This window comes from Desmodus rotundus, chromosome 2 (genome assembly GCF_022682495.2).
Source record: "Desmodus rotundus isolate HL8 chromosome 2, HLdesRot8A.1, whole genome shotgun sequence".
In the NCBI taxonomy this organism is placed as follows: domain Eukaryota; kingdom Metazoa; phylum Chordata; class Mammalia; order Chiroptera; family Phyllostomidae; genus Desmodus; species Desmodus rotundus.
In genome coordinates, this window is record NC_071388.1 from 104,072,123 (window position 1) to 104,098,136 (window position 26,014).

At 38.1% G+C, this 26,014-nt stretch overlaps 1 protein-coding gene and 1 pseudogene across 8 annotated transcripts in view; one reads left to right on the forward strand and one right to left on the reverse strand.

Moving 5' to 3' along the window:
- Nucleotides 1–26,006, reverse strand: part of WDR53 (WD repeat domain 53) — a 42,356-nt gene extending 16,350 nt beyond the window's left edge. The window contains exons 1-5 of one of the 8 annotated variants that reach the window (XM_045185898.3): nucleotides 25,909–26,006; nucleotides 20,042–20,537; nucleotides 6,790–6,964; nucleotides 6,038–6,088; nucleotides 2,804–3,227 (exon numbers count right to left, since the gene is read on the reverse strand). In XM_045185898.3, the coding sequence (XP_045041833.1) occupies nucleotides 6,066–6,088; nucleotides 6,790–6,964; nucleotides 20,042–20,521 (678 nt within the window). In that variant the 5' untranslated portion in view covers nucleotides 20,522–20,537; nucleotides 25,909–26,006 and the 3' untranslated portion in view covers nucleotides 2,804–3,227; nucleotides 6,038–6,065. The other 7 variants (XM_024578165.4, XM_045185899.1, XM_024578163.3 and 4 more) reach the window with 7 other exon arrangements.
- Nucleotides 9,471–9,669, forward strand: LOC112320703 (small nucleolar RNA U3; annotated as a pseudogene).
- Nucleotides 26,007–26,014: the final 8 nt, after the last annotated feature.

Genomic DNA, 26,014 nt, shown 5'->3' on the forward strand with positions numbered 1-26,014 from the left:
CTGCTTGGGGTTCCAGCAGTTTCTTCCATTAACTCAATCCCTGCTGTTTTTTACAGCCAGAAGTTGTGGGGACTTAACTTCCTGCCACTGGAACCCTGCACTGGTGGGCCTGGTGTGGGGTTGGGACTCCTCGCTCTCAAGATATCCCTCCTTATAGGGAACTGGTCCATGCGTGGGAAATGTAGCCCAGCTCCCACTCGGAAAAGCCAGTGGGTGTGAGGTCCAGCACACAGGACCCACACCCACGGACAGGTTCTTCCTTGGGGAATCAGGCCTGCATTATACCTAGGCTGCTATGAGACTTTTGCTAAAACTCCCTCACCCTGGATTGAGGCAGCAAATGTTTACTGAGTATCTTTAACCTCCTAAAATCTGTGCTAAACCTCCAGAGTATGGAGTGTAACCAGTTCAACCACTTTCCCCCTTGATCTGTAACATCCTTCTCTTTGAAATAATTAGCAGCATTCTTTCCTTTGTTGTCTGTAAAAGGTAATCACACCTACAGTGAACCTGTGAGTAGTAAATGAGGACCATCCTTGATGTAATGTGCCCAGAAAAGCAATAAAAGCCTGTCCAGGCAGGGGTGGAGCTCTCTTGGGCTCTCTCTGGCCCTCTCGCCCTCTCTCTTACTTAGAGAGTGGCCATGCCATCCCCTTTTCTCCACAGGATTTCTGTAGTCCGTGTGTATTTGTCCATTGCTGCCACAACATGGATCCTGCCAGCCAGGATCTACATCCCCCTGAATTTTTACCCACCACACATGGGTGAAGGACCAGCCCTTTCAGCATCTTTGCCCCCACATACCAGTCTGGATGGATGTGGTGTCTTTAATTCCATAGTTGTGAGACTGCCATTCCACTCGATTTCTGATGGTTGTGAGTGATGGTTGTTCCATATTTTAGTTATAAGAATGTTGTATATTTTTAAAATAAAAAAATTTAAGACTTTTAGGATTTATTATTATACTAGAATTATTTTAGTATAATGCTTTTATATGTCCAAACCAAGTATTAGGTATAAACTTCTTAAAAGTCTTATGCAACTATAAAATTAAAACAAATCTACATATTAAATACAACCCAAATTACAACTAAGTATATTTTTAATTTTTTGAGGAACCTCCATACTGTTCTTCACAGTGGCTGAGCCAGTTTAAAATCTTTTCAACAGTGCAGAAATGTTCCCTTTTTCTGACATGCTCATCAACACTTATCTGTCTTCTTGATGGTAGTCATACTTACAGGTGTGAGGTGATAATTCGCCTTGGTTTGGATTTGCATTTCCCTGATGATTAGTGATGCTCAAGCACATTTTTATGTACCTGTCAGCCACTTAGATGTGTTCTTTGGAAAAATGTTTATTTAAAAATTCAGATTTTTTTTTTTTGCTGTTGAGTTATATGAGTTCTTTATAAATTTTGGATATTAACCTCTTATCCAATACATGGTTTACAAAAATTTTCTCCCATTCTGCATATAGTTTTCATTGTACAGATCTTTCACTTCATTGGTTAAATTTTTTCTAGGTATTTTTATCGCTCTTGATTCTATTGTGAATGGGTTTATTATTCTTTTTTAGCTGTTTCATTGTTAGTGTACAGAAAAGCAACGGACATGTGTGTATTGATTTTATATCCTGAAACTTTACTGAATTCATTGATTAGATCCAAGTTTTAGTTGTCTTTTATGTCTTAATAATTAAAATTTTATTAATTGATTTTGAGAGAGAGAAAGGGTGAGGGAGAGAGAAACATCGATTTGTTGTTCCACTTATTTATGCATTCGTTGGTTGGTTCTTGTATGTGCCCTGACTGGAGATGGAACTTGCAACCTTGGTGTATGGGGACAATGTTCTAAGCAACTGAGCTGCCCGGCCAGAGCTCTTAATAATTTTTAATATTGACATATAACCACACATTGGCTTGTAACACAATGAACAATCTTGTTTATTCCAGATATAATACTTAATTCAATAATTAAACTCCTGAGAGTGCAACAAATTGTTATGAGTAAATTCAGGTTTGAAAAGTAGATGCAGACTTTGTTGAATCTGTGGACTCAGAGGGCATAAAATTATTACACATACTTTCTCTCACCATATTTCATTCATAATAAATCACACTTGATGGGTTACTTTGTAAAAAGCCTACGTTTAAACACAGTAGCTAAATAAACTTTCAAAAATGTACTCAACATTTATTTATTTAGTGCTAAATTTTTAGGTCACTACCTCCCTGTGACCTGTTAATAGAACTTGTTTGTACTTGATCACTGCATGCTCTGGATGATTCTTCATTCATTGGCTAGAATGATTACAGGAAAGTCATGCCCAAGTGATTTTGTCACTTCTCCCGAACAGTTTTTATGGCTATAGAGAAGAGGAACTGATGGAGGCTCTATTGAACCTTAGCCCAGCCCTTTCTTCCACCAAGAATTCCAGGGTATAGCAGAGGCTCTCCAGGTGTTGAGATGTTCTGAATTTCTTCCACATCCTTTCCTGGACCTAGATTAAATTCTGCTCCTCTGTTTGGAATATGGCCCACGTGGTGGTGCTGATAGCAGGGAACCCTGTTTACTCTTCTACAATGTCCCTCTGGCCTGGCAACTTACTTTAAAATTAACCTTAGCCTAGTGGAAGGGGCACTCTTCCCCTCTGGGAACACCCCACAGGAAGACGGTTGGCTACAAAAGAGACCCTCTGTAGGCAGATTTCAGACTGAGGTACAAGGTCCTGCTTAGCCCGATTTTCACCTCCGTAAGCTTTGCTCATGGCTGGAAGGCCTGTCTTTTGCAGTTCCAGCGTCTACCATGACACTAGCGCAGTAAGGATGATACTAAGTTACAATTGGCTGGTCAAGAGCAAGAATGTGAATCATTGCTAAGTTTCTTAGATATTATTATCCGTATTATGGTTATACTGGAAAGTGTCTTTTTTAGGAAATGCATACTGATGTATTTTGAGATCAAGTATCATGGTATTTCACTTTTAAATAGTTTAGACAATACACATACACACATGCAAATCACATGTGCCACATATTACTATTTTTCTATAATTCTCTGCCTATAAATAGGAAAGCTGAGGTCAAGGGAGAGCTGTTCATAGGTTAAGGCACCAGGATTATACATAATTCTGCCAGAGGATGATCGATTAATCTTGAAGGTATTTCTGCTCTTGGCAGGGAGAAGCAACTGGGCAGCACTGCATCAGCCTCAGGATTGTCCATGCTGGAACACAAAAGGATTACAATTTGGAGGACATGTAAAATGTGAAATTAGCATGTCTGGGTGTATGTAAATTTAACATTGGTTGGGAGAGCTAAGTGTAACTCTAACTTTTGGTGATAAAAATAACCTGAAGCATAAGCAACAGCTTCAGTCTGGTTGCCAGGCAACCCTGCCACTAGTTTCCTTCAGGTTGACATTTATTACTTTTTTCTGTCCACATCTAATTTTAACATTTGCACCTTCTGGATCTCCCTTGATTCATTTAACATTTAATGAGTACTGTTTGTGTGAGTTGGGGGGGAGTCCAGGACAGGCTAGATCATAATTTGTGAAACGAAATAGGGCAAAAACCTTGCCCCGAAGCATCTTACACTCTAATAAAAATAGAGGCAAATATAATTACTATGATTATGTTCCTTTAACACATTCCTTTACAATTTGTAACTTAAATTATATTGACAAAGTCCTTTTATCAAATAAAGTAACATTTACAGGTGCCAGGGGTTAGGACCTGCTATCTTTGAAGGACATTTTCAGCCTACTACAGATGGGGGACATCAAAAGCCCACTTCAGGTGGGTGACCACTTACGTTCTTATTTGTTGTCTGCATGGCTGGCTGACTACTAGAGGTAAACTACATTCATAATAATATCCCATTTCTCTATAAGCCTAGGCTGTGGTGCTTTCTTTTGCTTACTTCCCTACTTTTATGTTTTCTCAAACTCTCATTAAGTAAAGTAACTTGGGAATGTCTCTGCTGAGTCAAGCTGCAGCAAAACAGCTGACCTGAGAATGGTTAATTTTGCATATAATCTTCACGCTGTAAATTTACCAAAATATCACTGGTTGTAGATCTTTTGGGATTATTGGTTCAATCCATGCTCCCCGTCTCTGAGAACTACCTCCCCACCAATTGGGATATGTCCCTTTGACAATGTTAATAATAAGCAAGAACAGCCACCCTCACCATCAGATCTGATAGGATCAGAGATGGGCGCTTGACTAAGTTGGACCAATGAAATTTTCTTAGGAGACTTGGAACATAGACACAAATCACCTAGTTTCTGGAATTGAAATGGGTTGCTGAAAGGCATCTTTTGTTGAGTGAAAGCCATTTTGTAGAAAGAAACAGAGACAATCGATGTTTCTCTCTCCTTTCCTCTCTAAACTCAATAAACATATACTTGCATGAGAATTAAAAAAGAGAGAGAGAATTCTGCTCCCCCTCCCACGTCCTGATAGTAAATTTTCCTTTTTGCTTGGGTAACCTGGGTGGGTATGTGTTATCAACAACCAGAAGATGTTTAAGACTGTTTCAATCTGGCTTAAATATTACATCATACCTTGTTCACACAAAATTATTCAGGCTCAATAGGTAAAATGATGCTGTACTTGGGTAATTTTTCAGAAAATCCCTCTAAAGTCATCTGAGATTGACCAATGATAATTAGTCCTTCCTGACATTTTAATAAATATTATAATTATGGCTAAGCACAATATTATGAAGATGTTTTCACTTCATAAAACAGTGGCATATTCCCTTAGGAGATAACTTAATTTAACCCCTTCACTTTCAAGTGAGGAAACTAAGGCCCAACATGGCCTTAGGTCTGGGATTAGAATCTTGTTTCTGTAGTGCTCAGGCTAGGGTCCTTTGTCGTCAAATATTTTAGGGCCAAGATGGTATTCTCCTTTCCTTAAATTCCGAGTGAGATCACTAAACAATATGTATTGATTGCCCACTTAAATGGTCAGGATTCTTTAAGTTTTAAGTTTAAAAAATCTAGCTCAAATAGCTTCAGCTAAAAAAAAAAAAAAAAAGAGGCTCCAGTGCCCTGGCTGGTGTGGCTCAGTGGATTGAGTGCCTGGTGTGATTTCCAGTCAGGGCACATGCCTGGGTTGCAGGACAGGTCCCCAATAGGGTGCACATGAGAAGCAACGACACACTGATGTTTGTCTCCCTCTCTCGCTCTGTTCCCCTCTCTAAAGATAAATAAATAAAATCTTAAAAAAATAAAATTAAAAAAGAAGAGGCTCCAGGAATACACTTGTTTTGGGCATGACTGTTTCCAGGCTCAAAATTACTATGAGAATTTTACCTCTACACTTCTAGGAAAGACTTTCCACAAAGAAGGGCACCTATAGACTCACATCCCTATCAGCTTAGCTACCCCAGCGGTACATGCCAACTGTCATTGGACTTCTCAGTTATGTGAATCAGTAAATTCCTTTTTATTCCCTTAAGCAAACTCAAATTTGGTTTCTGTCACTTGCAACAAGTGTTCTGACTAAAAGTTCTCCTCAAACAAGGATAATCAGATTCTCTCTTCAACACTTGGAATACAAGAGTAGGATGTAAAAGCAGTAGCTGAAAGAACATGCAATGAAGACAGCAATCCAGATAACGATGAGAAGAAACTTAGTACTGACACACTATCTTGACCTCTATTTTCTATCTCTTCTATATCTTTTATATCTTATATCTTAAACTTATTTGTGACTTTAGATTTTTCTTGGTCCTACCAGCATCATAGCCTGGATTGCCGCATAAAATTCTAAATTGATTGGACCCTAAAACTTTCTTAGAAATAGCAAAAGGTAAATTGTCAGCAAAGCCTTCTGCACTTTACACAGAACAAACAAGAACAGGTTTCCTCTTCCAACCTCGTAAGGCTCCTCACAGCATCTTAGGATCTGAAGTAACTCATGTTATAACTAATGTAGTGACCACATTTGGATCGGCACAGGTGTCCCTAAGGCAGGAGGTTTGACAAGACACCTGAGATTCTTTGCAGGCAAGTAATTGTACCTGTAAATTTCCTCAGTTCTCAAGTTGCTTAACATCTCTGAGTCTCAATTCCTATGGCAATAAAACAAGAGGAAATCAATGATTTGGAGTAAAAAATGAAATATACATAAATTCAATGGCATATGTTCAGTACTCAATGAATGTTAGTTCCATTTTCCTAAAATTTAATGTCATTTACTATGTGAAGTATTACCCAATTATCTTCTTTTGCTCGAATGTTTAAAATTTATATGATGGAACAGTATTATTCTACATATGGCAGTTTAAACAAAGAAGCAGCATTTTTTTAACCTAAAAAGTTCAGCACAGTTTTTCAAATGTTTTTTATTGGATTTAAAATTCATTTAAGGGATATACAGATATACAACTAGTTTGATCAGCTACTAATATACTTTGGTAACCCTTTATTTTTGTACTCAAGAGCCAGTTCACTTTTTCTCCATGTTCAATACTTAGCTTTGGTAAAAATTCACCCTGTTCTTCATCTGTTACTAAGATATTACTGTTTTTACCCTGTTTGGTATAAGTTGCTCTTTTAGTGTTCTTCCTGCGGGTATGTTTTGTAGGACTCTTCTGTTTTTTCTGAAGTTCACTGCTTACATCCCACAACATTATCTTCCCATCATTCCCTCCAGTAAGCAGCAAATAAGATTCTGACAGAAAGCAGACCTGGGATACCCCCGAAGTGTGGCCCTTAAATCCCAGTTCTTGTTCACACTTGACTCCCATCACTCTAAAGATTCGAACCTTACCATCTTCTGCACCACAACTAAAAATATTGCCACACGATGCCACGGACACAGAATGAGCTAGAGCAGGGTTTAAAAGCTGACTGGGTGATTGTGGGCTCTTCATTTCCTCTGTTTCATCCTCCTGTAAATTTGTAATCCAGAGTGGCCGGGCTTTCTGAAGGTTCCACAGCATCACCTTTTAATAAAAGGAAGTTACATAGTCAAATAGAGTTCTAGCCATCTTGCTCAACTACCATGCTTATTCTGCTTCTAACAAAATCATCAAAGTAGTCTGAGTGATTAGTAGGATCACTTCTGAGTGATTAGTAGGGTATTTCCAGCAACATTAAAAAAGAGTTTAGAGGAAATTACAACATGCCAGTGAAATGCTACCCTTGTGTTAAAACTAGAATGCCAATGGGCAGTATGGTAGAATTTAGAAAAAAAGATCCTGAATAACTTTCAATTAACAAACTCATTAAAATGTAACCCAAATACTTAAGCAGTTGCCAATTTTCTTTAGGTCATTCTACCCTCATCTCTGCAAGTAAAATCAAAGATTATGAAATTTATTAATTTAAGTCTATGCTGGCTGTAAGTAAAAATGCCTACCCTTCCTCTCCTTATCACCCAAATTACCCATCCTAGGGGCTTAGCTCAAGTCCCTGTCTCTCCAAGAAAGCTTTCCTAATAATTCTAGCCCACTTCTCTCTTTCCCATATTTAATTCCCATTCTATTAACTGACTTCTACTACTACCTTGTCAGTTTCTTGAGGTTTAATTCATCTTTGCTAACGCCTAGCATAATGCCTGGAAAAGAGAAGAAATTCCAGATATGTCTGTTGATTAATTTAATATCTTGATATATCTTGATATCTTTGATTTCTTTTTGTTGTTGTTCCCTACCATGATGTTGGATCTACTAAATTTATTTAAATGAAGTGCTAATTAAAATGAAATAAGCTTTGTGAATTGATTTTATTCTAGTGATTCATTTTCCTCCTGTTGTATCCAGTATGAAAAGGAAAACATTCTTAATACTTTTAGAGAGAGAATATACAGCTTTATCATTTAGTATTATCCCTGAATTATGACTCACAATTTAAAATGGACACAAGGATAAGAAAGACCTGTTTAGACAGTCAAAAGCAGATTTCAATTGACATGATTATTGCTGCTGATATTAAGAATTTGGTTTTCAATTCACTTCTACTACGGTAGGTTCTGAAAATCCTTTTGAATTGAGTGTGTAGGGTAAGTGGAGGTAGTCTGGCTTCCTCACCCAGGTGTGTGGGTAACTAAGGGAAGCAGTGTTCCCATAACCTTGAATGGGCCGGATAAGTAGTGTTCTCATGGCCTTGAGACTGGGTCCGATCAACTGTTCCCATGACATGAAGTGGGTTTGCAAGTGCAGAATTATGCTATTTTATATAGTTTTCTGGCTTGAAGCCAGCTTTGTTTGCTTCTAGTACCTAAGGCAGTAGGGGCTTCTCATGAGACAAGCACACAGTTTTCAGTGTGTGTGGCTCCCCCAACCATGAATAAAGGCATATCAAGCATCCCCACGGCTCTGTGAATTTTCTTCTGTCTCCCCAAATCTAGAGTAGTCCTGCCAGGCCTTGACAGGCTGCAACAGAGTGACCAGCTACTGCTTTTTTGGGTGAAGCCACAGACTACTAACAAATTAAAATAATTTAAATGAAATAAAGAAATAGCAGGAAATATAACAAAAATGAATGCGTACTAAAACTTAATGTAGAAATAATATCTATTAAGAATACCCTCAACACAAGAAAATGAACATTCCAGAATTTGCTAGCTTAATTATTGGCAGGTACCCCCAACTACTTTCTCATAGAGCTCCCATAAATACCTGTATTATATTTATTGTCCTCCTAAGACATCTAAAAATGACCTATACCCAAAGTGTTTTCAGCAACTTACAAGATTTCTGTATTAATTAAATCATCTACATGTGTAATAACCAACCCAGATTCTACCAATTCAACAATCATTTCTAAGTACTGAACATTCCAAAATTGTTCCTGCCTGGACCTTCTCTTTATACTTCTTTATCCTAACTGCCAGAGATTCCAAGGTGTTTCACAATTTCTCAACTACCTAGTCAAGTGGCATCAGCCTCAGCGGGAGAGCTAAAGAAGGAAAAAAACTACAAGAGTTGGGGAATTATGGGCCTATAAAACATAAACCAAGAGAAAGTGGACAACCAACCAATGTTTAGAAGGGAATGCAATCGTATCAAAGTGACCCTGCTCAGTAACACTGTCCCTACAATAAACACACACACAAATTTTTCCTCCTGCAAAAACATTTCTTTCCACACAAAAGATTGAATTTCAAGGGGAAAAAAGACCTCCTCCAGCATCCTCATCCTTAAGTGTTGGTACTAATGATCTTCCAAACTCCAGAAACAAGAAGAAACCTTTGAACCGTTTATTTTCAGCTGTGGATATTGAGGGCAGGGGAAGCCATGTTATGCTATAGAAGCTTAGGGTGATTTCAAATTTCCAAAGATTTTTACAAAAAAACTCTGTACTCCAGTGGTGGGTACACAGGTAGTTATTGTTATTCTCTATACACATTCACATATACTATAAATATTACTCGTACCTATTTAATATAAAACTGAGTGGTCTCAAATATCTTAATAAATCAGTTTGTTCTTAAGATCCCTGACTCTCAAGACTATACTTCCAGGGATCGTTTCTATAGTTTGTTGCTAGATAAGTTTCTCTGAACATGTAGAGCACCCGAAACCATGAAGAGGCAGGCACAGGTTCTCTCCTGAGCATGCAGTTAGCTTTTGGTGTTGTTTTTGCAACTGCTATTGGCCACTGGTGATTATTCTCTTCTTCCTTTGGGAGAGTATGCAATCTGAGTATTAAAAAAAAGAAAACAGCTCTGGCTGGTGTGACTCAGTGGATTGAGTGCTGGCCTGAGAACCAAAGTTGCTGGTTCAATTCCCAGTCAGGACATATGCCTGGGTTGCGGGCCAGGTCCCCAGTTGGGGGCGTGCAAGAGGCAAAAGATCAATGTTTTTCTTGCACATCGATGTTTCCCCTCTCTAAAAGTAAATAAAAAATAAAATAGAATAAAATATAAAAAGATCCCCAAGTGCCCTGGCCAAGTCGCTCAATTGGTTGGAGTGTGGTACTACTGTGCCCCAAAAGGTGGGTTTGATCCCCAATCAGGGCACATACCTAGGTGTGGGTTCCATCGCAGGTCGGGGTGCGTATGAGAGGCAAGTGATTGATGTTTCACTCTCACATTGATGTTTTTCTTTCTCTAAAAATCAGTGAACAAATCCTCAGGTGAGGGGAAAAAAAGATCCCTGAGAGAATGCTTTGCCTGACTATTTAAACCTATTAAATGAAAAGATCTAATTTTAATAATTTCTATAATGACAAGGATATGTGTGTTGTAACCATATCTACTGTGTGTGGCAGTTAATCCAATTACTGCCTTGACATAAAATAAATGCATTTGCTCTGAGAGAAATAACTCAAAATTGACTTGATAAGAACTCCTTTCCACTATTATAACTACATTCTTAAAGACTCCACCACAAGTTGGATATTCTTAAAGTTTAGAATAATGTGTAGCTAAAGTGGTTGAAGAGTTTTTCTGTGAACCGAAAGGTTGATGGCTCACTTCCTGGTCAGGGCGCATGAGTCGGTTGCAGGTTCAGGAGGCAACTGGTCAGTGTCTTTCTTTCTGCATCCCTTCCTCCCTCTATAAAATCAATCAGTAAGTAAAAAAAAAAAAAAAAAAAAAAGAAAAAAAAAGAATACTGGATAATCAATTTTTTAAAGGTAAATTGTGGAAGAAATTTAGCATCAGTAAAGAAATAATTTTTTTCTTTTTAAAGATTTTATTTACTTACTTTTAGAGAGGGGGAAGGGAGGGAGAAAGAGAGGGAGAGAAACATTGATTGGTTGCCTCTCACAACCCCCCAAAGGGAGACCAGGCCCACAACCCAGGCATGTGCACTGATCAGGAATTGAACTGGTGACCTTTCAGTTTGTGAGATGAGCCACACCAGTCAGGGTAGGAAATAATTTTTTAAAATCATTGTTGTGTTGTCTTAGCTGCTATTGTTATATCACAACCCAGTGCAGAAGGTAATCTACAGTGAACTTTTAGCAATTTTTAGCAGTCAAGCAATTACCTAAGATTTCCCTTCACAAAATATTTTTCTTATTCTGGTCTCCAGCAGGTGCTTGCCACTAAAGCTTCCTGCTTCGAAATGGACTCAAAATGGTAAATTCTAGATGTCCACTTCTTATCTAATTGGAAGAATACAGGTCTTTTTTACACACCTAATTATTTACTGCCATGCCTAGTAGTTAAATAATGAACCAGTGATTGAAAACTAATATAGCTTATATCATGTTTGTTTCAAATTGATTTTATATATATGTTGTAGTAGAGCTTGCTGAAGCATAGGCAGCGCAGGTACAAAGACTAAGCATTTTCTCTGTTGAAGAATGCTCCAAAAAATTTGGGTACAATTGGTGATTTTTTATTCTAACACATCAAAAGCCATTAGGGCAAATTTTATTTTTAAAAAAAGGAGTAAGTAGTATTTTCTGAAAATAGCCTCTTTGCAGGAAGAAAATGAATAATTGACTATTTAAAAAGAAGTTTTTAAATTAAAAAATACTGATATAGATTAAAGGTGAAAGAATGACTAGTAAAGAAGACACTGTACAATCTACCTACTTTAAAACAGATATCCATCTGGTTGTGTAGGTCTTTCTGCAAAACCTAGCAAGCAAATAAATGATCACCACCAGGGTAGAAAATTTTAGGTCTTAAAGGGCTTGATTAAGACCTACGAGTGAAGTTATAGAGCCACTGTGCCCGCCGAGTCTAAAATAATGCTAAGTAGACATTTTTGGTAGGACAATTCTTCACTGTTTAGGGACTACCCAAGCACTGCAGGACATCCACTGCTTCTGCCTATTCAATGCCAGTATCCTGAGAGAGGGAGAATGGCAGTCATAGTGACAACAAAAACCAATTTCAATTATTTCTAAATTCTGAAAGGGTGAGGAAGGAAGAGAAGGACATGGTAAAGATTATTGGCCAGGAAGGTAGAAAGACAAAATTTCTGATGCAATTAACAGAATCAGTCTCAGAATAAAGATACTGTATATAGTCGAGAAAGATAAAATGCCTAGAACAAGGTACTGGACACATTGGTCATTTAATAAAATGGTTCTTTTTCTGGAAGTCACCTGTTCCCAAACCAAAAGCCTTTTCCACCACTTTTTTCATGATATTCTGCTTGAAATATCACACAGAAAAAAATATAGGCTTTGGAGCCCCAAAGATTGAGCTTTGAATCCCAATGCAGGTAGCTGTGTGAACACTAAATTTGAATCTCAGTTTCCTCATGTCTAAAAAGGAATAACTCTCTAGCAGGGTAGAATTAGAATGGAAACTAATATATGTAAAGCATTAGCAGGTACTAAGTGCTCACCAAAAAGAAGCCAAGGTATTCTCACTGCACTGATAGGAGATTTACTCTCAAGAGGAAGCACATCTGCGTTGAGAAAGTTCAAGCTATGTGAAAGCTTTCTTTTTCTTTTCTCTAGCATCTTACTTTATTAAATGTTTTTTATTGATTGATTTTACAGAGAGAAGGGGAAAGAGAGAAGGAAACATTGATTTGTTGTTCCACTTATTTATGCATTCACCAGTTGCTTCTTGTATGTGCTCTGACTGGGGATCAAACCCACAACCTTGGTTTATTGGGACGACTAGTCAACTAAGCCATCCAGCCTGGGCAGAAAGCTTTCTTTTATTAAACCAAAATCTGCTTCCCTATGACTTCTATTTAAACCAGCATAAGCGTATTCCCCGTTTCCCCTCATGAAAACCAAAATTTAGGATTTGCACAGCTCCCCTGGAGGCTGACCCTGATCGCACCCCGCGGGCTTGCAAAGAGCTAGAAGGAGGGGCACCCCATGGACCCCGGCACAACTGGTGGCTTAAAGGTGCACCTGGCACAGACAGACAGAGGGTCCCAAAGACCTGAGCTGAAGGCTGGGCAACTATGAACACCACAGCCCAGAGTTGGCCCACATCCGGGCAAAACCATAGAAAGGGAGAAAAACGAAGCCCAGCCCCCCTCTGCCTGTGGCATACAGGAAGAACAGCAGAACTTGGTCTGCAGGTTTAAAGTCAACAGGAGACATTTTTTCCCTTCCCTCAAGTGAGACAATAAGACCTGGAGCTGTGAAAGGTCCAGAGACAGATCCAAAGAGGGAGCACAAGTCTAACCCCAACAACTGAGAAACTGAGACAAATTTCACTTTGTTATTCTATAGAACTTGCATTTTGTTTACTTGTATTACTATTTTTGAGATAATTATTTTAATATTAATAATTATTTTTGCTTTTCATAATAATACAAATAATAAAATGCAAGTTCTATTTTATTTTATTACTATTTTTTTTATTTCTCCCTTCTGTTTAGTTTTCTCCCTTTTACTTCTTTAATTGCATTGTATGACTGGTTTTCCTTATTCTCTCCTATATATTGCACTTTAATCTTCCTTCTTTCACTTCACCCATGTTCCAATAACACTACTCTTGATTGTGTACTTTCTATTCTTGTTATTCAAATCATGTATTTCTTGTCATATTATTTTTCTACCAGTGTTACTATCAATAATTATTGTTCCATATTATTGTAAATACCACACAGCACCCCTCCCCTGATCTTAGCCCATTTCAGTATCTTCCTGAACTTTATTAGTCTTGTGGTTAACTATTCTCTCATACACTATGCCTACTTTCTAGCCTTTACTCTCATTATATCTCATCATCTTACCTTGCACAAGGGCTCTGTTTTCTGGATTCAGCTCACAATTCTTCTCCCCTCTAACAAGAGTCTTGTCTCTTTTTCACCTTTTATAAAAAGTGGCTAGTTGGGTGAAATACCACAGTTAACAGTATACTTTTCAAAGAATCTCCTATTTCTACTCTATTTGCTGGTACTTTAAATCCCATAAAATACTCTCTTGATGTCTTAATTCATTTTGCCTACCCCCTGCCACTGATCACTTACAAGATTAGGTGGGAGCAGTGAACAATAGTATACCACTGGAGGAGAGAACCCACCAACAAAGGAACCAGCAACAGGTAAAAACCCAAGTACAACAAGAGAACCTACACAAATAGAAGAAGAAAGGGCAAACCTAGAGCATCCAGTCAAGGAGATCAGAGACCACACCACTGAATCCCACAGAATTCCTACCACAGAATTCCACCCTACAAAGACAGCTAGCAAAGCAGAACATCAGGTAGCACAGACACAAACAAAAAGAGCCACCTAAAATGGGCAGACAAAAAAAGAACCTGCAATCAAAAGGAATGGAAGACTCCCCACTAAAAGAGCTAAATGAAATGGAGGTAAGCAAACTATCAGATATAGAATTCAAAATAATGGTTATAATGATGATCAAGGAACTCACAGACAACTACAAGGAACTGAGTGAGAACTACAACAGTATGAAAAAGGAAATAGAAACTATAAACAAACACCAGGAAGAAATGAAACATACAATTTCTGAAATAAAAAACACAACAGTAGAGATTACAAGCAGGCTGGATGAAGCAGAGGACCGACTTCATGAACTGGAAGACAAGGTGGAAAGAAACACCCAAGTAAAGCAGCTGCACGAAAAATGACTCAAAATAATATGAAGATAGCTTAAGGCAACTCCAAGATAACATGAAACGTGACAACATTCAAATCATAGGAATACCCGAAGGAGAAGAAAAGTAACAAGGGATAGAAACCCTGTTTGAAAAAATAATGACAGAAAACTTTCCGAACCTGAAAAGGAAAAAAACCATGCAAGTTCAGGAAGCACAGAGAGTTCCAATCAAGAGCAACCCAAACAAGCCCACTCCAAGACACATGATAATTAAAATGCCCAGTTTTAAAGACAAAGAGAGAATCTTAAAAGCAGCAAGGGAGAAACAAGAAGTAAAATACAAAGGGGCTCCAATAAAGCTAGCAGCTGATTTCTCAACAGAAATACTCCAATCAAGAAGAGAATGGCAAGACATATTCCAAGTAATGAAAAACAAAGGCCTGCAAAGATATTACTGTATCCAGTGAGGCTCTCAATGAAAATGGAAGGTGAAATAAGGAGTTTCCCAGACAAAAGAAGGCTGAAAGAATACATTTCCACCTAACCAACACTACAAGATATGCTAAAGGGAGTACTATAAGAAGAGGAAGGAAAAGAGAGAGAGAGAGAGAGAGAGAGAGGAACACAGGTGACAAAGGGAAGAAATGAATAAATACCTATCAATAATAACTTTAAATGTTAAGGGATTAAGTGCTCCAATCAAAAGACATACAGTAGCCAAATGGATAAGAAAGCATGGCCCACACATATGCTGCCTACAAGAGACCCACCTCAGGACAAAACACCTACTCAGACTGAAAGTGAAGGGCTGGAAACAAATATTCCAAGCAAATGGACAGGAAAAAAAAAAGCCAGGGTAGCATTACTCACATGAGACAAAACAGACTTCAAAACCAGGGCCATAAAAGCAATCCAGAAGGACACTTCATAATACTCAAGGGAAGAATACATCAAGAAGACATAAACATTATAAACATATATGAACCCAACATAGAAGCACTCGGATACATAAGGAAAATCTTGGAGGGCTTCAAGAAAGATATTGACAGCAGCACTATTATAGTAGGGGATTTTAACACCCCATTGTCAAACATCTTCCAAAAAAAATTTTAACAAAGATATTGCGGCAGTGAACAATGTCCTATATCGAAGGGACTTAACTGATATATATAGAACCTTCTATCCCAAAGAAGCAAAATACACATTCTTTTCAAATGCACATGGAACATTTTCAAAGATAGACCACATGATAGGACAGAAAACAAGCCTCAACAAATTCAAGAAAATTGAAATCATATCAAGCATTTTCGCTGACCACAAGGGACTGAAATTAGAAACCAACCTTAAGGAAAACTCAAAAACACTCAAACTCAAGGACATTGAATAGCATGCTATTAAACAATGAATGGGTCAAGAATGGGATCAGAGAAAAAATAAAAAAGTTTCTGGAAACAAATGAAAATGAACTCACAACAGTCCAAAACTTATGGGACACAGCAAAGGCAGTCCTGAGAGGGAAGTTCATAGTGATACAGGCCTACCTTAAAAAGACAGAAATATTTCAAATAAACAACCTAACCCTATAGCTACAACAACTGGAGGAACAACAATGAAGACAGCTCAGAGCAAGGAGAAGGAAGGAAATAATCAAGACCAGAGAAGAATTAAATGACAAAGAGACTAAAAGAACAAATCTAAGGATCAATCAATCCAGGAGCTGGTTCTTTGAAAAGATAAACAAATCAACAAGCCTTTAAGTAGGCTCATCAAGAAAAAAAGAAAGAGGACCTAAATAAACAAAATCAGAAATAAAAGAGGGGAGATTACAAGTGATATCACAGAAATACAAAGGATTGTAAGAAATTACTACAAAGAACTATACACTTAAAAATTTGAAAACCTAGGTGAAATGGACAAATGTCTAGAAAAACATAATCTTCCAAAACTGAATGAAGAAGCAGCAGAATGCCTGAACAGACCAATAACAGCTGATGAAATTGAAGCAGTAAAAAAAAAACTCCCGGCACACAAAAGCCCAGGACCAGACAGTTTCACAGGAGAATTTTAGAAAACTTTTAAAAGCTAACACTATCTTTTATAGACCATTCCAAAAAATCCAAGAAGGAAGACTCCTAAACCCTTTTTATGAAGCCACCATCATCCTAATCCCACAGCCAGATAAAGATACAAGAAAGAAAGAAAACTTCAGGCCAATATCACTGATGAACATAGATGCTAAAATCCTCAACAAAATATTGGCAAACCACATTAAGCAATACATTATAAAGATCACACAGAGTGGGATTCATCCCAGGGATGCAAAGACGGTACAACATTCGCAAATCAATAAACCTAACACATCATGTAAACAAAGGGAAAGACAAAAATCACATGATCATATCAATAAATGGGGACAAAGCATTTGATAAGGTACAGCACCAATTTATGATAAAAACACTCAGCGAAGTGGGAATAGAGGGAGCATTCCTCCACATAATAAAGGCCATGTATGAGAGTCCTACAGCCAACATCATACTCAATTGACAAAATCTAAAATCTTTCCCACTAAGATTCTATATATATCAGTTAAGTCCAGACTTGGGTTAGGAACAAGACAAGGATGTCCACTTTCAGCACTTCTATTCAACATAGTAGTGGAAGTCCTTGCCACAGCAATCAGACAAAGAAAAGAAATAAAAGGCATCCAAATTGGAAAGGAGGAAGCAAAACTGTCATTATTTGCAGGTGACATGATAGTGTACGTGGAAAATCGTATAGACTCCACCAAAAAACTGCTCGAACTAATAAATAAATTTGGCAAAACAGCTGGATACAAAGTCAATATTCAGAAATCAAAGGCATTTTTGTACACCAACAATGAAACATCAGAAAGAGAAATCAGAAAAAAAAAATCCAATTTGATATAGCAATAAGAAAAATAAAATACCTAGGAATAAACCAATACCTACCTAACCAAGGAGGTAAAAGACCTGTACTTAGAAAGCTACATAACACTGAAGAAAGAAATTAAAGACAACACAAAGAAATGGAAGCATGTACCATGCTCATGGAATGGAAGACTTAACATCATCAAAATGTCCATACTACCCAAATCAATTCATAGACTCAACGCAATCCCTACTAAAGTACCAATGGCACATTTCACAGATATAGAACAAACATTTTTTCAGAAATTTATATGGAACCATAAACGACCCCAAATAGCTGCAGCAATTTTGGGAAAGAAGAACAATGTAGGAGGGATCACAATACCTGATATTAAACTATATTACAAGGCCACTGTGATCAAAACAGCCTTGTACTGGCATAAGAACAGACACATGGACCAATGGAACAGAACAGAGAGCCCAGAAATAAACCCAAGTCTCTACGGTCAATTAATATTTCACAAACGAGGCAGGAGCATAAAATGGAGCAAAAATAGCCTCTTCAACAGATGATGTTGGGAGACCTGGACAGCTACATGCAAAAAAATGAAACTCGATCACCAACTTACACCATATACAAAAATAAATTCAAGGTGGATAAAAGACTTAAATATAAGTTGTGACATAAAAGTCCTAGAGAACATAGGCAGGAAAATCTCAGATATTCCACGCACCAATATTTTCACTGTTATATCCCCTAGAGCAAGGGACATAAAGGAAAGAATAAACAAATGTTATCTCATCAAAATAAAAAGCTTCTGCACAGCTAAAGAAAACAGAACCAACCATATGGGAAAACATATTTGCCAATGATACCGCAGACAAGGGTCTGATCTCAAAAATATGTAAAGAACTCACACAACTCCACTCCAGGAAGACAAACAACCCAATTAAAAAATGGGCAAAGGACTTGAACAGACCTTCTCCAAGGAGGACATACGAGGGGTCCAGAGACATATGAAAAGATGCTCGGCATCACAAGCCATCAGAGATGCAAATTAAAACCACAATGAGGTATCACTTCACACCAGAGAATGGCCATCATAAACAAATCAACAAACAAGTGTTGGAGAGGATGTGGAGAAAAGGGAACCCTAGTGCACTATTGGTGGGAATACAGACTGGTGCAGCCAGTATGGAAAACAGTATGTAATTTCCTCACAAAACGAAAAATGGAACTGCCTCTTGATGCTGCAATTACACAGTTGGGATAATACCCTAAGAACCCTGAAACTCCAATTCAAAAGATCCTATGCACTCCCATGTTCATAGTAGAACAATTTATAATAGCCAAGTGCTGGAAGCAACTTAGGTGCCCATCAGTAAATGAATGGACCAAAAAACTATGGTACATTTACACAAAGGAATGCTACGCAGCAGAAAGAAAAGAGCTGCTACCCTTTGTGACAGCATGGATAGAACTGGAGAGCATTATGCTAAGTGAAATAAGCCAGGTGGTAATAGACAAATATCCTGTAATCTCACCTATAAGTGGAATCTAATCAACAGGACAAATAAACAAGCAAAATATAACCAGAGACACTGAAATTATTAAGAACAAATGGACAGTAACCAGAGGGGAGGTGGGAGGGGATAAAGGGGGGAAAAGAGGGAAGGGTTTTCAGGAATATCTATAAAGGACACATGGACAAAACCAAAGGGGGGTAGGATCAAGGGTGGCAAGCAGGGATGGCTGGGGTGGGGAAATGGAGACAACTGTACTTGAACAACCATTAAATAAAAAATAAAAATAAAAATAAAAATATTTTCCTTTTAATTATTGCAAAATGAGCTCATTTTTGTGAGTTGATAAAAAATTCATTTAAAAATATTTAAACATCCAAAAATTATATAAGAATATTAGCTATATTAAAAAAACAAAAAAACAAAACACAGCTGCAGTTTCCCACATAATGGGGTTTCTAGATACACCTACTCTCCTGATGGCCTTCGTCTGAATTTGAGCTAATTTGTGATGTTTCTTTCAGAACTCAGCATAAATTTAATGCTCTGATCCTGGTCACCAATATACAATATCTAAATTAATGCACCTAGAATTTCAAAGTAAAAATAACAGATCCAGTCTGAACTTTTTTTTTTTAAACAAGCCAGCGTTTGTAGAAAGTGGGTGATGAACTCTGCTTTCAGCATTCCCCTTTATTTAAACAAATATTTAGAATCAAGTATTTGAATTCCCAGGTATTAGGTACATATTAAAGCATAAAGTAAGACTAATTCTGGCTGGTGTAGCTTAGTGGATCGAGCACGGGCTGGCAAACGAAAGGGTTGCCAGTTCGTTTCCCAGTCAGGGCACATGCCTGGGTAGAGGGCCAGGTCCCCAGTGGGGGCACACGAAAGGCAACCACACATTGACATTTTGCTCTCTTTCTCTCTCCCTTCCCCTCTCTCTAAAAATAAATAAAATCTTAACAAAAAAAAGGGAAGGAAGACTAAAAGATTAATGATTACTTTGTGAATACACTCTAACAGGCTTTGTCAAGTGAGTAGGGAACGTGTTTGAAGTAAAGCTTATGGTTCATAAATAAATGATGCTACGTAGAGGATAAAAAATTCAAAGATATATTTAGCAATTCCCATTTACAAATTACCCAAGTAATCTTTGCAAAGCATCACCTGCATATCCAGTCCACATGACACGAGGCTCTGAGGCCTTTGAGGCCGAAAAGCTACAGAAGAACAGATATTGGAATGTCTCTTCAGTGATCTGCTAACTTTCTTATTTTCTAGGTCTAGGATTTTGATTGCACCGGAGTCATCAGCAGAAGCCAGCAGGTTTTCAGTTTCATTCAATGAAAGGCAATTGATTTCTTCCTCATTCACATGAAAATGGTCCAGGGAACCTTTGAGAGATCTGACATCCAGTATGCTAATGGTTTCTCCATGGGAGGCATAGAGCTTGGTGGGGCAGGAGGGAGAGAATAAGACACTGGTAACATCATCAGCACCTTGAAAGCATGTGTGTCCCAATGGTATCCCATCTTCGCTCCAAGCCATGAGATCTCCACCCTCAGCTCCAGAAGCCACAAGCCCTTCTGGACTTGCATTCAGGCAGAGAATAGGAGAAGAATGTCCACCAGTCCATTTGACAGACATAATGGCCCAGAGAACTCTGTGAAGAGGGAAGAAAAAATCATGTCATGTTTTACTTAAGAACCTGATGGTAGGAGACAAATGCAATAATATTTCATTTAAATACTTTTAAAAGGACATCTAAAAAAAACTGAGTAACAACAAAAAAAGGTATTTGAAGATCAAGTCTACAAAAGCCTAGTTGAACACATGGTTGCGGTGCACTAGGCTGGAACATGCTGAAATGGTCTTCCCTTGCAATCAGGAACCTGGGTAAGCCTGGTTCTACAGCCTTTGATTTGAGGCTCACATAAGAATAAACACTAAATGTATTTCTTTTAAATTAGGAACAACTCTTTTTAAGAGAGGACTACACAATCAGGTTATATCTTTTATCAGAATAATGTTTGAGAGTGTACTCTGGAGCTAGAGTCTCTGGGTTTGAATAGTTCTACTACCTATTAGCTGGGTGACTTTGGGCAAATTACTGAACCTCCTCTCTGTGACTCACTTTCCTTCTCTACAAAATGGCAATGATAATGGTAACACCCATTTCATAGGATCGAAGAGAATTAAATGAGACTATATGTAAAGCACATATGATAGTGCCTGGTATACAATGAGTGCTCAACAAATATTACCATTACCCTTTTCTCATTTTTACGAGGCTGGTCAAAGTGGTCTCATATATATTACACCAATTGTCGTCAAAGTATCACTTCCAGACTAGCAGCAGCAGCATCGCCTAGGAATTTGTTGTAAATATAGATGGTGAGTCCGCCCCTTAGACCCACTGAATCACAAACTGGAGTTGGGGCTCAGCAATGTGTTTTAGTAAGCCCTCCAGATGATTCTGATGCATGCTAGAATTTGAGAACCTGTACTACACCAATAATCATCTGGGAAGCTGGTTATAAATGCAGACCCTTGCCCTGGCTGGTATGGCTCAGTGGACTGAGCTCTGGCCTGTGAACCAAAAGGTTGCTGGTTCGATTTCAGTGAGGGCACATGCCTGGGTTGCAGGCCAGGCCCCCCCATTGGCAGCCTGCAAGAGGCGACCAATTGATGTTTCTCTCTCCCTCTCTTTCTCCTTCCCTCCCCCTCCTCTGAAAAATAAATAAAATCTAAAAAATAAATATAAATGCAGACCCTTATGCCTTACCATCAGAGACTAAATCAGTAGGTTATTTACTTTTATTCTCAAAACAAACCTTCTGATTGGTATTATTGCATTTTACAGATAATAAAACTGAGTTTCAGAAATGTTCAATAATTTGTCCAAATCTGCTAGTGTATTTCAGTAATAGTAGTGTAGTTCAGTAATTTGCCCAAAGTCACCCAGCTAATAGGTAGTAGAACTATTCAAGCCCAGACTCTAGCTCCAGAGTACACTCTCAAACTAGCAGATTATTGAACATTCAGAAATGTTCAATAATTTGCCCAAAGTCTCCTAGCCCTTTTGGATTTGTACAGGGACCCAAATATAAAGGGATACCAAACTCTTAAACCTTTTTCTAACAATTCCACTTGACAACACATTTACATGTCAGTATCCTTTAAAGTACAGAAAACAACTAAAAGCTAGTAATAATTCATCACTGCTTTTAAATGTACTCACAAATTTTTAATCACATTATCACCTACTCGCACTTACATAACAGTAGTACTTTATACAAAATTTAGATCTCTGATACACTAGGCAGCCCAGATCTATAAACTGGAATTGGGACATACTTCCCTGCTTTAACTGCCTCTGGCACAGGTAGCAAACACAAGGCCCACGGCAGAATCCAGCCCTCCACCGTGTTTCTACCCAGCAGCAGTGCTGAGCCCCTTGCCCCTAGTTAAGGAGTAGTTACATTTATACAGTCCTAAAATTACATTCGGCCCTTTGAAGGCAAACGCAAAGCTGATGTGGCCGGCGGTGAAAATGGGTTTGATACCACTGGCCTATGGGCAAAGTGAAAAAGGAAATCGGGACAATATACACAACTCTAATGGTCAAATGGTCAGACAGGAGGAAGCAAACAAATCTGGACAAATTTAATTTTTCATTTCACTAACCAAGGGAGAATTTATCTAGTGAAAAACCGTGATAATTGCTTTACTAGCTTCAGGTTTGACACCTGAATTTTGTTCAATGGTACAGAGTTAAATTTCCAATATTGTTTTGAAAAAACATTTAAAATAATCTGGCAATCTGCTTAAATTTTCTACTCTCAACACAAAGCTTGTTCACTCCTATTTTTAGCCACACACATAAATCACTAACTAGACTGCAAAAAAAATCACTAATCTGTTAGTAATCAAAGTTAACAGAAATGGCACAAAATCAGATAAAGCAATTTTCATGAAGATGACAAAATGGGAAGACAAAGATACATTAAAAAAATCTCAGGGGAAGCACTCAGTATTACAGATGAAGCTAATAAAACAGAGACTGAAACAGGTAAGTTTTAATGGAGAGGTTTGGAGAGGAAATGACTCAAAGGGAAGTAAAAGGGAACCCTGGGTGATTTGAGTTTGCTGACAAGTATTGAAATACTAGTTAAATAATTTTCTACCATAACAAAGGCTCTTGCCAAATGTTCCAGATAAACCAGAAAGAACACTTAGTATAATTAAAAATGAAATATATTAATATTATTTAGGCTTAGGAACTGTTGTCTGTGGTGACTGTCAACTTATACAATAGACAATATCCTACCTTAAAATATCGAAATCTGAATTAGCCATTGAAAAGGCCATTTAAGTTACACATAATTTTGTTTAAAACTCTGTAATAAATCCTTAGATTACTGATCACTTATTTCCTAAATTAGAGTTTTAATTCTTCTGTGGTGTATTAACATTAAATTCCAGAAGTCTGCCCTCTACAGCTTTTGGATCCCCGCTGGGATTTTAGTTTTTCTCTTTAAGACAAGATGAGTCGGGGTTTCTCACAGGTGACCTAAGTAAATGCCGATTGGGAGACAAAAGTTTTGGCAGGTTTTCTTCCTAATAAAATTCTTTTCTGGAAAAGTTTAATTCAATTTTAAAAATACATTTGGTTATGCTCCATGCCAAAGTATGAGGTCAGTTGATGCAATAAATGGATTTTGTATTAAAGGGGTTATTACAGACAAGGTTCCTGTAAATTTTTCCATAATAGAACCGGTAGTAACTCTTAGTCTATTACGCTCATAAGACCAAGAACAGATAGATCTTAACCTCTATGCACCAGAGTAAAAAAAAAAAAATCAAACTTCTAATCTCTGTATCACATGGATAATATTTACTGATTACCTAGCTAGTTAAAACAAAACAAAACCAGAGACCTAATACAGGGAATGTTAAAGAGTTGGGGAAGCACCAGAAATTCATACACTGAGGCTTTTGATTTTAGTCAATCAACATCTATCATGCAGATCATTGAGCCATAAGTCGACCAAAGTCCCCCAAATCACTTTACTTAGTCTGCAAAATTAAAATTTGTTATTATTTGAAACACATCCAAAGACCACTATCAAACAGTGTTAAACAATCAGACTGTTGTGGTAAAAGGCAGTAGGAAAAATGTAATTAAATCTGCATTAAATGAAAACAATCTTTCTCAAGTAAGCGGTTAAGCCATTGTTTCTTGTTTTTCTCTTATTGGGACTGGAAAGCCCACCAGAAAAAGTAATAGGTTAAGTGCTACTATACCCACACTCAAGTATCAAGTCAACAAATTTCTCATACACAGATGCCTAAACAGTCAAGCACAACAATCACATCCTATTGTGAATTACTTTAATTATATACTAGATTCCTTCCAACAGCTAATGAGATCATGGAGTGTGGGTGGGGAAAGGTGGGGTACTTTGAGACTATTTTTAGAAAGGGTGGAGTGCAACAGCTGGCAGTTCTGAACAGTCAAAATGACATTGAACATGAGGGATGGGACATGGTCAGGAGAGTGATGAGCAGGTGAAATATTTGTATAAAGGAGATTATAAGAAAAACCTCTTCCTACTTTGAAATTCTACCTGGGCCACTTGGGGGGTACTCTGCCACAAAAAGTCACCTCATTGTCTTGGACTAGATGCGTGAAAGGTTCTACCTCACTTATACTGTGAAAGACAGGATAAAGGCCAACATCTGCAGTAACTGAATGATCTCTACTCTGAACACTCTATTCCACTCATACCTCCAAATATCCACTTGTCCTTTTCAAGTGTGCCTTTAAAGCTGCTTATTCTGCCTAGTTTCTTGTCCCCTTCTCAGATGCACCAAATGCACCAACTCTACTTATCCTTGAAGATTTAAAAGTGAAGCATATTCCCAGACAAAAGTTGGATGTCCTATGGTTGAAAGCTGAAAAATTAATAAAACTGCATAGACTAAGATTACACTACCACATAGTCACTATCACTGTAATGAGTTTGGGTCAACTTTTCTTCATGTTTGAGTTTTCCAAAGTTGGTCTTGATGTGGAAAGCTGGATAGCAACCAAAATGACTAAAGGGCTGTGCCACTGGCACTATAAAGAATGAAAAGAATCTGGGTTACAAAGCATGATGGAAATAACGTGGGAAGAAGGGGACACAAACAATTGCTGTTCCTTTATTTTTACTGGCAAACAAGAGATGAATTATACACAGCAAGGGAGTTTCTGGTAAGATTTCTCACTGTGCAAAGGCAAGACAGTGGAGTTGCCTATTAAAAGAATCTGTGAACCCTATTATAACAATAATTATCTCATACAGTTATTTGAGAATTATATAAAAACCCGCGTAAAGGACCCTACAGAATGCCTGGCTCACGTGAGTTACTATTTTCTTTTACTAAATAGTCTTTAAAGGTTGTCAGAAAATTCTTTGGAAAGTTTTTTAGCTAGGAAAACGTAGTATGGCCAAATAATGCTTGAGTTCTTTCCCTTCCAAGAAGCCATCTATAATTACAATCTCACGTCACTCTCCTCATTCACGTGTCTAATTAAATAAAAAAACACTGCCTTAATCCGCCTACTAATCAATCGGTGGGTTAGTAAGGAGTTTTGGGAAAGGCTGTATTTTGACCAAAAGAATGCAGCACTTACTAAGGTTATCCAAACGCTGGCGGGAAGGAAATTCCAAGGTAGCGACCTTACTTTCAAAATATACTGAAACACGTTCTGATAAGTACCAGTAGTCAGGGAAAACGAAAAGGCCTAATCAGGAAAAGACGACCCGAGCTGCCAAAGGTAAAGAAAGAAGATCCCGCTTAGTCGAAGGCGGAGGAGGTAGATATCGGCTAGCAAGGAAAGGCGCCTCACGTGTTAGGGTGCAGTTTGAAGCAGAGACCTGGCTGACACAGGGAAATCTAACAGGAATGTCTCCACGGGACCCCTAGAACAGAAACAGGACAAAGTACATAGGCCAGCCACAACCCCACCCGCGCCAGACTCCTACCTGCTCTTCCCGCTTCCTTTCTCGGCGCCTCGGGATGACTTCACCTACCAGCGCCCAATCCCCTGTAGCGTACGGCGCGAGGCGCCTCCACCAGTCACATCCGGGG